This window comes from Saccopteryx bilineata, chromosome 2, assembly GCF_036850765.1.
Source record: "Saccopteryx bilineata isolate mSacBil1 chromosome 2, mSacBil1_pri_phased_curated, whole genome shotgun sequence".
In the NCBI taxonomy this organism is placed as follows: domain Eukaryota; kingdom Metazoa; phylum Chordata; class Mammalia; order Chiroptera; family Emballonuridae; genus Saccopteryx; species Saccopteryx bilineata.
This window is the reverse complement of record NC_089491.1, coordinates 186430428-186444110: the sequence shown is the minus strand read 5'-3', so window position 1 is coordinate 186444110 and position 13683 is coordinate 186430428. Positions and strand designations below refer to the sequence as shown.

The following is a 13683-nucleotide window of genomic DNA, read 5'->3' as shown; positions in this document are numbered from 1 at the left end:
GATTCTTAAGCATTTGAGAAGCTTGTTCACAATATGAGGGCCTGGGTCCCACTTCTAGAGATTCTCAATATCTGGGATGAGGTTCGGCAGGTATAATTTGGAAAAACCATCCCAGGTAATTCTGCTGGATTATCTCCTTGTGATAATTATTGTTCCAAGTGTTATGCTTGCAAGACATCAGATTCAATATGTGTTTATTCTGTATCTATTTTTCTAATAATACCTGTTTGAAGGTGTCTTAATGTAGAACAATGGCTTAATTATCTTTAATTGTGGCACAGAATACATATAGGAGCTGAACACATTTGCTTTTGAGTAGTAGCATTAAGAATTTCAACAGAAATTTGTTTTTTCTTCTATAAACCTATAAATATTTTTTTAAAAAGTTATAGATGGTGCTTACTAGGAAAAATACCAGATAATTTTCCAAAATAATTTATGAGATCTCTGATTTCGAGTCCCAGATTTTCCTCCTCTGTATAACTTGTCTTGTCCTGGGGCAGTGAATTGGTTCATTATGAGGCCACTGATTGCCCACGTCCTATCTTCCCTAGTCATCTAAATTAAAAGTGTGCTGATGTAAATGAGGTCATTTTTTAAAAAATCAATAGCAAAACGCTCCTGGTGCCAGTGGATGACAGCAGATATTTTTTGATATATAATATACTTTTGAATATATTTTAGAAAGAGCTATTAAAAATAATTGGGAATACAAATTGAGTTTAGTTTCAACAGTAATTGACACTATCTGGATACTGCTTGTGACATCCATGGTTCTAAAATTTTTTTCCCTGAATAAAGTTGGGTTTCTGTCATATGCTTTTGAACCAACAGTGTAGAGCAGAACTAAGGGTGAACTCGTCTAGATGGGTGGCTTTTGCATGGCAGTCTGGTATTGTGCTTGTGTAACCTGGTGTTCCGTCAGTGCTTAATAAATAATAGTTGTAGATTTAATGACTAATTGTTAGGGTTATTTCAAAGAAATAGTAGTGCTATTGTCCACTAATGACCATGACATCATTTAACCCTCCACTAGTAAGAGATAAGCTCTGCATGGTTCTTTCCAGGTAAAAGGGGTAAAAGTGCCCCTCTAGGGTTACCAGATGCAGCAAACAGAAACACAGGTGCCCAGTTAAATCTGAACTATAAATAGTACATAAATATTGAGCACTTAAACAGTCTTCAATAAAAATTATTCATTGTTTATCTGAAATTCATATTTAATAGGGGTCCTATGTTTTATATGGCACCACAGCCTTGTCTCAAAACCTCTCTCCTTGCTTCCGACCCCTGCCCCAGGGACAAGGCAGGCCTGCTGGTGCGAGGAGTGCCTTCTCTGTCCCTGGAGCCTGACAAAGAACTCTCTTAACCACCGTAAAGCATATTCACTAGAAATTACTCTAGTGCCTGATAAAGCAGAAAATTATTTCCCAGTTGAAATGGACCATACCGCTAAATATAATATACAAGGAGAGTGAGGTTTGGCACGATGAATTGAAAGCTACTGCCCAAAGCAGAATGGAATGAAAATATGGCTCTATTTAGAAGTAGCCAAATAGGAGTAATCATTGCCTTTTCTTTTTACCCCCATCCCAGTTCAGAAGATTAAGCAAAGTTCTCAGGTCTTTCTGGAATGGAAAAAGTTACTTCCCCAACCTGCAGACACTGAATATTGACACAATTACCAATCCTGAGTTTCAGGATTTTAGTTTCAAATATGGATGCTACTCAAGCTTACCAATTGCTTCTCAGGGTATAGGTAAGTACAGCTGTAGCTTTTAAAACAACTGCATAGATCTATCCTGTTGTTCCAAGTTTCTTCTTGATCTTATTAAAAGTTGCAGAGAATGCCAGCATGGAATTAAAACTATGCTTCCATGGTACCTAGCCTCAGACTCAGGGAATAAGTAAATCTCAAAGAGAACCGAATGCTATTTCAAAGAATGAGTACACTCTCAACCTCAGAGGGTCAGGGGATGGGATTGAGGGACATCTCTATCCATTAAAATTTGAAAGGAAGGATTCAGTAGCCATAAATCCTCAGGGAAAGAGATTAGGTAGGAATCAAATTAGTTTTGTCAATTATTCACTGAAAGTTTATGTACAAGGCACCTTCAGATTTGAGAAGGGGAGTTTGTGGGTGACCCAGATTTTCTATTATTTTCAACAGGAAAGTTTTTAGAAGTTCCATGACCCAGCCACCTCCAACATGCTGGTTGAGAGGATTCTTGGGTGTCATTCTGAGATAGTGATTGATTCCTGGCATGGAATTGGGACCAAGTAGTACTTTACACAGAAATCACAGAACAGGCTTTAGCATCAGGGGTTAGAAGGCAGCCGAGATGTTACTTGGTCTAGATTCGTACATTCTATGAGTCATCGCTACACTATCCTTGCCAAGGGGTGACATCATCCCTGCCCAAACTCTTTAGCCAAGTGCTCATCCCCAGGGAGCTCCTCCATTCTTAGATATTTCAACTGTTTGAATGTTCTGAAGAGCTATAATCTTCTACCCATTAGTTCTCTTCTTCCCACAGAGTATAGATCTATTGTTCTACAAAAACTTTAGTATATGCCTTCTAAGTCTCCTGCACTTAAACATTCCTAGACTCTATAAACACTCTTCTCAGGATGTTATGTCAAGTCCCCTCCCCAGCCTGGTTTCTCCATCTGGCCAATGGTCCATTTCAAGGATACATCTGGAACCAAAGCAGTAGTTATGGTGTCCTTAACCCTTCGAGTAGTGAGTTTTTTCATGCTTGCTGACCGTCGGGAGTGAGATTTTTTTCAAAAAATAAAATTAGTTCCAGTTAGAGTTAAAACTGTAACTTAAAATCATATTTGTTTGATAACCAATTTATGGAAACAAGAACATACATTTGCCCTTTTTTAATGTTGCCTTACACATTTTTAAAATAAATCAGTCATACTCTGGATGGTCAGGAGGCATGAGGACATATATAAATGTTTGAACTACTCAAAGGGTTAAGATTTAAAAAGACTGGACAAGATGTAGACAGATTTTCACATCATCCTCACTGCCTTTTTTTTTAATGAGTCTATGACTATCAGGACTTACATTAAATGATTAACATTCAGAATCAAATGTAAATGCTCTGCCCTTCATACCTCCATTGGTCTGAATGTGCAATGAGTGCTGACTGTAAATGTCATTCTCCTTCCAAACTGCTCTTAAGGCACCTGGGGAGTTGTTTTACCATCCTAATATGTTGACCTGCAGAAGAGCCAATTCCAGGGAAAACTTTTCTGAAGACAGTGTTCAAACTCAATCTTCTGGCCGTATCTCAAACCCCTCCCACTCCCGCACCAACAGTGCTGAGTCCCAGTTGTGCTGCGTGGTGGCATGAGTCCCTCACACAGTGCTCCCCCATTCCAGTACCATTAAGGGTGCTGAGTAGACACCAGGCTGGCTCAGGGATGTCAGGAGTGTGCTTGACAAATAAGGACAGGAGTTCCTTGCTAAGTGACAACCTCTGTGTCTCTCCTTCTCGTGTGTCCCCTAGTCCCTTCCATCCACATGAAGAATTAGGACCACAGAAAGAAGTGGACTGTGTACCAGAGTGATTACGGAAAAGTCCAACTGGATTCTTAATGCTCTTGAATTCACTCACTCACGCTCAGGTAACACAGCAGCTGCAAAGTGTTTCCTAAAAAGATGAGAGGATGTCGTAGGGTTACTTTTACATGAGTTTACAGGGCACACTGTATTTCCGTACACCAAATAGAAATTGTTCCAACTTCCAGCCATGGGAGTTAAATGTTCACAAAAAGAAAAATATTGCCTCAAAGAAATCCATGGTTTTTGTACGAATCTGAACCCACTGAAAATATTTTTTCCTTGAAGAAGTCCCAGTAATTATAAGCCCACTGTTAAAAAGGATACTGAGCCTTCCATTCATTGCTGACCTCACTTGCCAGTGGTTGAGTTATTCCGGGATGACTTTTCCTTATAGTTGATGGGTTCCTCCAGTGGCTGTTGGAACTGCCTCATAGTTAATGTCTTATTCTGTATAATCGTTATTTTCTGGTTTGGGAGCTACTTTTCTGTGACAGGCTTTTTTGAGGTACATGAATATCTTCATCATTTCCTCTAAGAGAGTAAGTGCCAATCCCAGAACCATGTTATCTCACTTCACATAGCAATAACTTACCCCAGATTGGGGCCTGGTGACAGGAATCTACTTAGGAACATCTTGGGGGAAACTTGTCAGTTTGAGCATGTAAAGAGTCAACTCAGAGAATCAGAGTTGGAAAAGAGGAGACTACACTCATCTGACAGCTGCCTCCCAGCACCCAATGCTAGTTTGTACCCTATCACTCCTCATTTTGGAGCACATGACCCAATGCAGATGTGTATATTTATATAGAGGATATGCATATACCACTAAACTAATGTCTGATGTACATCATGAGACAGACAAAATGTGGAAGGAGAAAGTAAGAAGCAAACATAAGAGAGGCTCTAGTATTTCTTCCTGCTCCCATGGACCGTCTTGCTCACCTGACCAGTGCTCTACACTGTGTAGGGGTCACTGCCGTGCTTTGTGCCCTGCAGTCAGGCTTGAGCTCAGAACTTCTACCAACTACTCAACAACCCTCCCACTGCTCTCTGTTTCCTCCTTCTCTTGGATCCCTAGTTTCTGTCTGTAGCCATGATCAGAGACGCTTGCTCCTCTGAAATCCTTGCTGAAACATTTCCATTCACGAATCTCCTGCCCCACACCAGACTGTGAGCCTGCTGGAGGCAATACTAGAAAGGGGACGTGCGTGCCTGCGGTTGTGTGCATGTGCTATGTGTGCATGTGTGTAGCACTCCAACCCACTTGGAACTACCAGCGTCATGTGGAAAAAACCTACTCAAGACACAAACTGATGTCAAGAGGAAGAGGGGCAGGCCTGACAAGGGAGGCAAAGAGGGACCTCCTGAATTTCCTTCTCCCTCAGCTTTTTTTTAAAAATTTATTTATTGTGTTTAAATAGATTCTAATGTCTCCCCAAAAGCATACCCTCCCCCATGTTCCTCCCCAACATGTCCCTTACCACCTCCCAACAGCACCCTCCCCCCTTCCCTTCAGGTTTAATTCTGTTCCTCAGTTCACATTGTTCCTTGGATTCCTCAAATGAGTGAGGTCATATGATATTTTTCTTTCTCTGCCTGGCTTATTTCACTCAACATAATAGTTTCTAGGTCCATCCATCTTGCTGCAAAAGGTAATATTTCCTTCTTCCTCATAGCCCATAATATTCCATTTTATCAGAAGCAGAACAGAGGTAACAGGATTACAAGGGATGGAGGCCAGGTGGTAAGGGGAAAGAATGACTAATGGCCATTTTGCTGACATGGAGAAAGGGCTAATTTGGGTCAGTACATTATTTTTCTTTGGCTAATTAACAAGTACAAGGAAGGGGCAATTTAGAACCTCTAGACTAATTTTCTTTTTTTAAAATAAATTTTTATTAATTTTAATGGGGTAACATCAATAAATCAGGGTACATATGTTCAAAGAAAACATGTCCAGGTTATCTTGTCAATCAATTATGTTGCATACCCATCACCCAAAGTCAGATTGTCCTCTGTCACCTTCTATCTAGATTTCTTTGTGCCCCTCCCCCTCTCCCTTCACCTCCCCCCCCCCCACCATCACACTCTTGTCCGTGTCTCTCTAGGCTAATTTTCTAAAGCCCGTTCACATGCATTCGTTTGTGTCTGAACAAAGGTCACTTACTCATACAGCTTCTTGGTGTTTGCATCCAAGAGAGATTCATTCAGGGTTTTTAACTAAAGTTCCCCAATCCAAGTCATAGAGGGTTCAAGGTTACACGGATGATTCCCTACACATGTGTGTGGGTATTTTGGGGGAAAGGGGTATTTTCCACTTTTAAAGACTGAAGGTTGATGCCCCAAAGGTCCCTGAGAGAGTTTGAGTGTTGGGTGTCGAGGAGGTACGAGCAGCAGGCATCCTACCTCTCTCTAAGGCAGAGGCAGAAGCCTGTATTTCCCACTGAGAGCTTCATTACTGTTAACAGCTGCCTCTGGGCCACTCTGACAGCTCAGAGGGATATCGGGGGCTCCTTGAAAAGGCCCACTACTCAGACCTTCCCAGGAAGCAGAGCAGAAGCATGCAGTGGCTTGTGCCTGCTCCTCGAGCCTTTCTCCAGCTTTGGTTCAGACGTAGAAAACCATCGTTTGTGTCTGAACAAAGGTCACTTACTCATACAGCTTCTTGGTGTTTGCATCCAAGAGAGATTCATTCAGGGTTTTTAACTAAAGTTCCCCAATGGGAACTTATGGGGTTCACGGTTCTTTCCTCCAATAGGGCCACATCTGCATGGCCCTATAATTTTTATTTTTATTTTTTTTACAGGAATAGAGAGAGAGTCAGATAGAGGGATAGGTAGGGACAGACAGACAGGAACAGAGATGAGAAGCATCAATCATCAGTTTTTCGTTGCAACACCATAGTTGTTCATTGATTACCTTCTCATATGTGCCATGACCATGGGCCTTCAGCAGACTGAGTAACCCCCTGCTCAATCCAGTGACCTTGGGTCCATGCTAGTGAATTTTTTTGCTCAAGCCAGATGATCCCACGCTCAAGCTGGCTATCCTGGGGTCTCAAACCTGGGTCCTTCTGCATCCCAGTCTGACACTCTATCCACTGCACCACCACCTAGTCAGGCTGCGTGGCCCTATAGATTGAGTGTTTCTGTCTTTTGAAAGCAGATGCTCCCATCTGCCCAGAATTCGCCGTGCAGATGGAACCCTCCCTTCCCTGCCTGCAGGGAAACCATGCTGGCTTCTGGGTCCCTCTCTGTCATTTGCAGTCAGAGCCTCAGCCATGTCCCCTCAAGGTGATAAAAACTCCTCAGAGTACCCTGGAAGCCTCTGCTCCGCTCAGTTGGCTTTCTTTAAGACCCCTTGGGCATGTTGACCCTGCACAGAGATGCCATCCTCCAGTTGGGATTTACCCCTGGACAGTTTGAACATGACCTGTCCCCTGACAATGTGGCTGTAGGCCAGTCTAAGCTGTGGCTCCTTCTCTGGCTGCTTCTCTGGTTCCCTTGGGACAGGACAGAGGCAGGCACCCCAATGCTCAGGCCCCACAGCCTCACCATTTTGCATTGACTGGAGTCATGTAGGATCTGCTTCCAGTGGATTCTAGTTTTTTCCTTTTAGCTTTGTTTTAGAATGGCCTGCTCATTGATGCCAGCTGTGAATTCTGAAGCCCCAAACATCTTGTCATTTCCACCATCTGGATGACACTAATGCTTTTCAGCTAGTGAATAACTAGCTCAGCAGAGCTTGTCCATGGTCGGGCTGAGCAGGCGCAGGAGAATAAAGACCGGGCAGATGTGTTAGGCTGACTTATTACCACCTCAGCTTAAATTATTTTATGGGGTCATCCCTCTTAGCACAGGAGCCATTCAGGTATAGTTTGAAAGAGAGGGGGAGGAGGGAGAATCAGCATAATGTCTTAAGTTGGGGGTGGTGGAAAGGTGAAGGAGGACTAAAAAATCCCCAGGAATGTTGGAATTTTATGTATCTATCATTTCTCAACTCTGTGGTATGATAAAAAAGGAAAAGAGGTGGGAGGAAGGAGAGGGTATGGGGTTCAGGAAGGAAGTTTGGCTTGGACCAACCATCTTCTAGAGTGACTTCCTGCTGTTATCCCTATTGGGGGCCTCCTTCGTGAACCCTCCCTTGAGGTAGTTGGAGTAAGGATTGCGAAAGCATTTGATTGTAGGTAATCCTGGAGATTTCTTTCATTCTAGCCTGCAGGAACCTGATAAAGAAAGAGGCAAGCATTAAAATTAGGCACAAAATTAGGATTGGTCCTATAATTGGTGCTAGCATCGAGAATAAGGGGTTTTCCCACCATTGTTCAGAGTAGGGATGTCTTTATAGGGTTCCAGATTTTTCTGTTTCACGAGGGCAAGTTTTAGGATTGGTGTGTAGGGTTAGGTAGATTTTTCCAATTTTCTGATTGGCAAAAATCTGCATGCAGATCTGTAAGAAACTAGTGAACAAACGTAAGAGGCAGGGTCCAAAAGTTAGAAAAATAAATAGGAGAGTGAGGTGACCAATGAAAGGCAATAGTCAAGACACCCAGTTTGTGAGAAATCACTGATTCCATGTTTATGAATTTGCTGGGCTTCAGAGAGAAAGAGAGAGAGAGAGAGAGAAAGAAAGAAAGAGAATAAGACAGGGCAGTGGCCAGTTCCCCTGCCCCTAGACCTATTTTTATAGAAATTCTTACAGCAACAAGAAGAGGAATTACCTGTATACCTCGTTTGATCCTTAGATTGATGGGTAGTCTACTTGGAATTGAAAGAGGCTCATGGGGTGAGATTAGGTTGATATTTGGGGTGAGATAGATTAGGGTACAGGTTTCTGTCTAATTAGTAGGGAGACACATATAGGTGTTATGCCGTATTTCTACTTTAGCAGCAGTGGGGGTTGTCAGGATGACGGTGTGTGGACCTATCCACGTGAAAGTCAGTCCTTAGGTGATGTACTGCTGGAAGTGCCTCTTGGACAGTCTTTGAACAGTTTGCTGAGTAACCTGTAAATCCTGCGAGTACTTAGGGAAAAGGTGGTTACATTTCTACACTTTGCAGTTAGGGTTTAAGTCCTAGTGACCACTGCTTCTAGCTGGAATTAGCAACAGGTCCCAGCCTACAATAGGCATGGGGCATTGATACAAGAGGAATAAAGGAGATATTACACATTAAATAAAGTAACAAAATCAGACTGTCAATGCCTACAGTAGAAATCTTCGAGGGATAAATAAAACTCAAATATTCAGGCAAGGTATAGTAGATGGCCTTTATGGTCACAAGAAATGAGATCAGTTTATCTGCTACTTGGAAGAAATACCTTAGGCTTGTGAATGATGTCCCTGGGCCTTCAGTGGCAATTCCCAGCATGCTGGGCAAGGTCAGGTCACAGGTAGCTGGAACAGGGCTAGAAGAGACTGAACCCTCCCTCCATGGAGCAAGGGGGCAGTTTACCTTCTCATGTCCCTCTTTCCACAGCAAAGACGTGTAAACCGATGGGGTCAGGAAGTCTGGCAGGTTTCAGTTCAATACCTTTCTTTCCACTCTGGAGCAGGGCCCTGATGGAATCCTATGAAGCCCTTTAGGGCGCTGGAGCCTTTAAGAGCATATCCCAAAAGCTAGTCTTTCCTGATCTCTTTTGGGCCTTATGTGTCTTTTCTGTTACTTCCTTGGTCATAAACCTTAAAAGCCATGCTCAGAAGGGGCTTGACTAAGAGAGCAAAATTGGGAATCCAGTGTCTAAAGAAGCCTATTAGACTAAGGAAAGAAAGGATTTGATTTGCAGTGGTAGGTGGTTGGAGACTGTGGAGAGTCTGAATTCAATCTAGGGTAAGACCTCAGGTGGTGGGGGTTAAGGCGATTTCCAGATAGACTATGGACTAAGAATGAAGTTGAAACTTAGCAGAGAAGACATGATATCACTTCATAGCGAGGAAGTTAAGAAGGGTGGTGATTTATCTCCTTAAGGCAGGCAGGGAGGGGCTGCAGAGAAGTAGGCTATTTACATATTATAAGAGAGTACTAGTTTTGAGATTGCATGCTGTTAAATCCTGAGCTAGTGCCTGCCCAAACATGTGTGGGCTGTTTTTGAACCCCTGAGGTAAGACAGTCCACATAAATTGCTGGGCTGCATTAGTGTCCAGGTAAAGGCAAACAGAAAGTAAGAGTCAGGGTATAGAGGAATGGTAAATAAGGCATTCTTGAGGTCTAGGACCGTGAAGTGAGTGGTGTTTGAGGGAATGTTTGACAGTAACTTGTAGAGATTAGGGACTATTGGATGGAGGGGAATAAGTACCTTATTGATCAGGTGTAAATCTTGTACAAGGTGATAAGCTTCTGAAGGTTTTTGAACAGGAAGGATGGGGGTATTGCAGGGAGAGTCCGTGGATGAGTAAGCCTGATTTAAGAGGTGGGTAATTATTGGTTTAAGGCCTTAGAAACAGACACAGTTACACATTAAACAAAGATTTCACATACAAATTATAAATTAAGGAATTTAAATGAACATGCTTTACTTGTTTCAATTAAAATTATACTAGAGATATTTTCTGACAAAGAGACAAAACAGATTACTCACTCACATAACTCAATAGACAACTCTGCTTTTTTAAAGCTTTTCAAGATGGCAGGGAGTTGCCAACATAGAGGGGGGAAGGGAGGAAGCAGATGGATGGACAGTGTGAGGGTCACGGAAGCCTGCCAGGCTTCCCGGCATTACCGGTTTACACGTCTTTGCTGTGGAAAGAGGGACATGAGAAGGAAAGAAGGAGGGTCAGAATCTGTAGGAGGAGGAGGAGGAGGAGGTTGAAGTGCTGGTGGTGGTGCCACATGGACAGAGGAGTTAAAAAGATTTAGAGCTCTGAGGAGAGGGGAGATGATGAGGGGTAGTGGAAGGCACAGTCAGTCTCTGAGGAGGGGGGAGGATGGGTTGAAGAAGAAAAAGAGACAGCCAAAGCTGATCTGTAAAAAGGGAGGAGGGTTTTAAGAACACAGTGGAGAAGGGAGGGGCCCCTGACCAACAGGGGAGGAGAAACAGAGACTGGTATTTGCAGGTAAATAAGAAACAGGATTTTGCAAAGGAGGGGGAGCTTTTGGAGGGAAGAGACTCGAGCGAAAGAGATTTGCAGAGGGACCAGAGAGGGGTCCCAAGAGGGGTGCCACTGGGGGTTAGGCAGGAGGGGGAGAGAGTTGGGAGTCTGTGGAGAAGGAAAGATTAGGAGCGGAGATTTTAGGTGAGGTTTCTCTGGCCAAAAAAACAGCCTGTGTGTAGAACAGGTGGCCCAGAAATTAAGGACAAGAGCGAAAGTAAAAGGAAGCCTGCATGTAAGGGATTTCAGAAGCCTTTCCCATCCAGTGGCAAAGATTATCTAGATCTCTCAGAATATTGTAATCGAATGTCCCATTTTCAGGCCAATGGGAGTCATTGTCTAATTTGTATTGGGGCCACACCATGTTACAGAAGAAAATGAGGTTTTTTTGGCTTAAGGTCAGAGAGGCCCAACTTAGTGAGGATTTTTATGAGACATCCTAGAGGGGTCTGGTCGGAAGGCTAGACTCTGAAGAGCCGTGGAGACAGGTGAGCAAGAGGAGGCGTCCCCACCTTTGTCACTGTCCCAAGAGGAGAAAATCTCCATGTGGGGGAGTCATCCCTGATAGAGGTCATCACCACCTGTGAGGGAGCTCCGAGAGAGAGAGAGTGGAGAGTTTGGCTAGGCGCCTAGTCTTCCATGCAGTCCACTGAGACTGAAAGTCAAACCCCTCAAAAGCTGAGGCGTGTCAGAGAAAACTGTCCAACCAGAGAAAATTTTTGTGCAAAAGAGAAGCTGACCAGGGAAGGGGAAGGGAGAAAACTCCTTACCTTTCTGGTTCAGCAGGGGTTTGGGACAGGGACAGATCGCTGGCCAATCAACCTACAATTACACGTCCAAACAGAATCAGGGAGTAATCCTGGGACGAGCTGCCACTACCCATTGCCTCCCTGGTTGTAAGTTTGGATGGCAAAGAGGTATCGTCCCAGCAGTTAGTACCCTGCCCCAGGTTTCGGCACCAAATATTGGAATTTTATATATCTATCAAGAAAGACTCAAAATAAAGGTTGGGAGAAGAAAGCAGGAGCAGCGTGTAAAGCCAGTAGCCACAGCCACCATCACAGCCGCCTGGCCCATGCAGGTTCGCATTTGATTCGGACAGACGATAATGAAACAACGGAGCCAAGAACTGGTGGGTCATTAGCTTTAATCCTAGCTTGCACCCAGCGGGCAAGAAATACACACAGTGGGAAAACACTTCCCTTTCCATTCAGGGCTCCCAAAGCCACTGACTTATCCGAGTTTCCTAGAATCAAAGGTTTCTAACCTCACCAGCCTTATTCACCTCTGTTCCCCATCTCTTCTCTCTGCTCAAACTCTGCACAAACTGGCTTCTCCTTCAGCACTCACTATCTTGCCTGCTTTTCCTCTCCTCCATGTGGCCTTTCTCTGCTCTCCTCCAGCATGGGCTCCTCTGTCCCATTTTATAGTGTAGAAATCAAAACCTTAATCCAATATACAAAAGAGGAAGTCTGATACAAAGTCACTTATCTGAGGCATATGGGATTCCTCAAAAGGGTGGGAAAGGCTTAGGCTTAAAACTATAACAACCCTGCCTGCTTACAGCCTGTCCCCCACACTCAATGCAAACTATAAACGAGCAAACATATACATCATATTTGCAAACTTATTTGACCAACACAGCGGAAGGGGAATCTTCGCTCCCACTGACTGCTGTTTGGCGCCGAGTTTCTGTACTTACAACCTAAGGGATCTGAACTAGACATCTTCAGTGGCCGTTCTGCTTCCAAAATGGTTTTAATCTCCATGTGATTGGGGTACCCAGCAGATTAACCTTTGGGCCTCTGTTGAGTATTGGTGAAAACAGCTCCCCATTTATCCCCCCCTTGAAAGATAAATTTATCTGACATCTGCTTTTCAGAATATTTCAGCTATGTCTCCCTCACTATCTCTGTCTCCAGTTGAAGCTCCCATGAATATGGATGTTCAAAGGGTATTTCTTTTTAGGGTGTATTCATTATTGTTAAAAATGCATGTATTCACTCAACCACTGGCTGAATGCCTATAATGCTCACGTGACACAAAAATATATAGAAAAACAAGTTCTTTTTCTCAGGGAATCTGTGTCAAGGGTGGAAGAGAGTACGTGGCTATCACATTCTGTAATCGAAGTACTCTTTAGGTCCACTAGAAGCCTGCAAGGGGCACTCTCAACCCTGTGGGTTGGCAGTGGATTAAGGAAGGCTGCTCAGAGGAGGCAGCCTTTATGTGTCAAGGATGGGCCGCATGATAAGGAGAAGCAGGGCTATTCCTAAACAGAGAAAACAGCATAAATAAAACCATAGGGGCCTAAATCTGTATCTACAGATAATAAATATGAATAGTATTTGGATTACAATTGGTGGCCTTTTTGAAGTTATTTAAGTTGACATTAAATTTGATACAACCTTGTCTTTTTTATTAATTCATGCCAAACTTGATTGATTCAACTTATATGCTTATCTTTGATATCGAGCCACCATTTTTTTTCTTCTCTTAAAATCAACTCTTCTTTGGTATAAGAGTGAAAAATAGAGACATTTTAGGTTTAAAATTAAAAGGACTGATGATAGCAAATATTGACTCTACAGGGCAGTACATTGCTAGTAGTTATACAATAGTACAACCACTCTGGCATACAGAGCTGAACATATCCCAACCCTATTACCCAGAAATTCCACTTCAGGTATTTGCTTAAGGGAAAAAACCAGCTGGATCCACAAAAGGACTTGTACAAAAATGTTTAGAACCATTTATTTTTAAGAGTCCCAAACTGGGTAGAACCCAGATCTCTCTCATAAACAAACTGTGATGTACTCATATAATGATATACTCCTAGAGAATGAAAAGAATAAATTATTGATATATTCAACACAAAGTATGACCTCAAAAACAGTATGCTGAGCAAAAGAAGCCAGACATCAAGTAATACATTGTGCATGATTTCATTTATTCAAAGGTCTGCAACAGGCCAAACTTATCTATGGGAAGGACCTCAGAAGCCTCCATCTTGGGA

At 43.0% G+C, this 13683-nt stretch overlaps 1 protein-coding gene across 1 annotated transcript in view; it reads left to right on the top strand.

The window, feature by feature from the left end:
• Positions 1–13683, top strand: part of TEX26 (testis expressed 26) — a 57172-nt gene that overhangs the window by 28685 nt on the left and 14804 nt on the right. Inside the window, 4 exon segments of the mRNA XM_066254423.1 lie at positions 1597–1687; positions 1689–1759; positions 3525–3596; positions 3599–3689. Coding sequence (XP_066110520.1) covers positions 1597–1687; positions 1689–1759; positions 3525–3596; positions 3599–3689 — 325 coding nt within the window.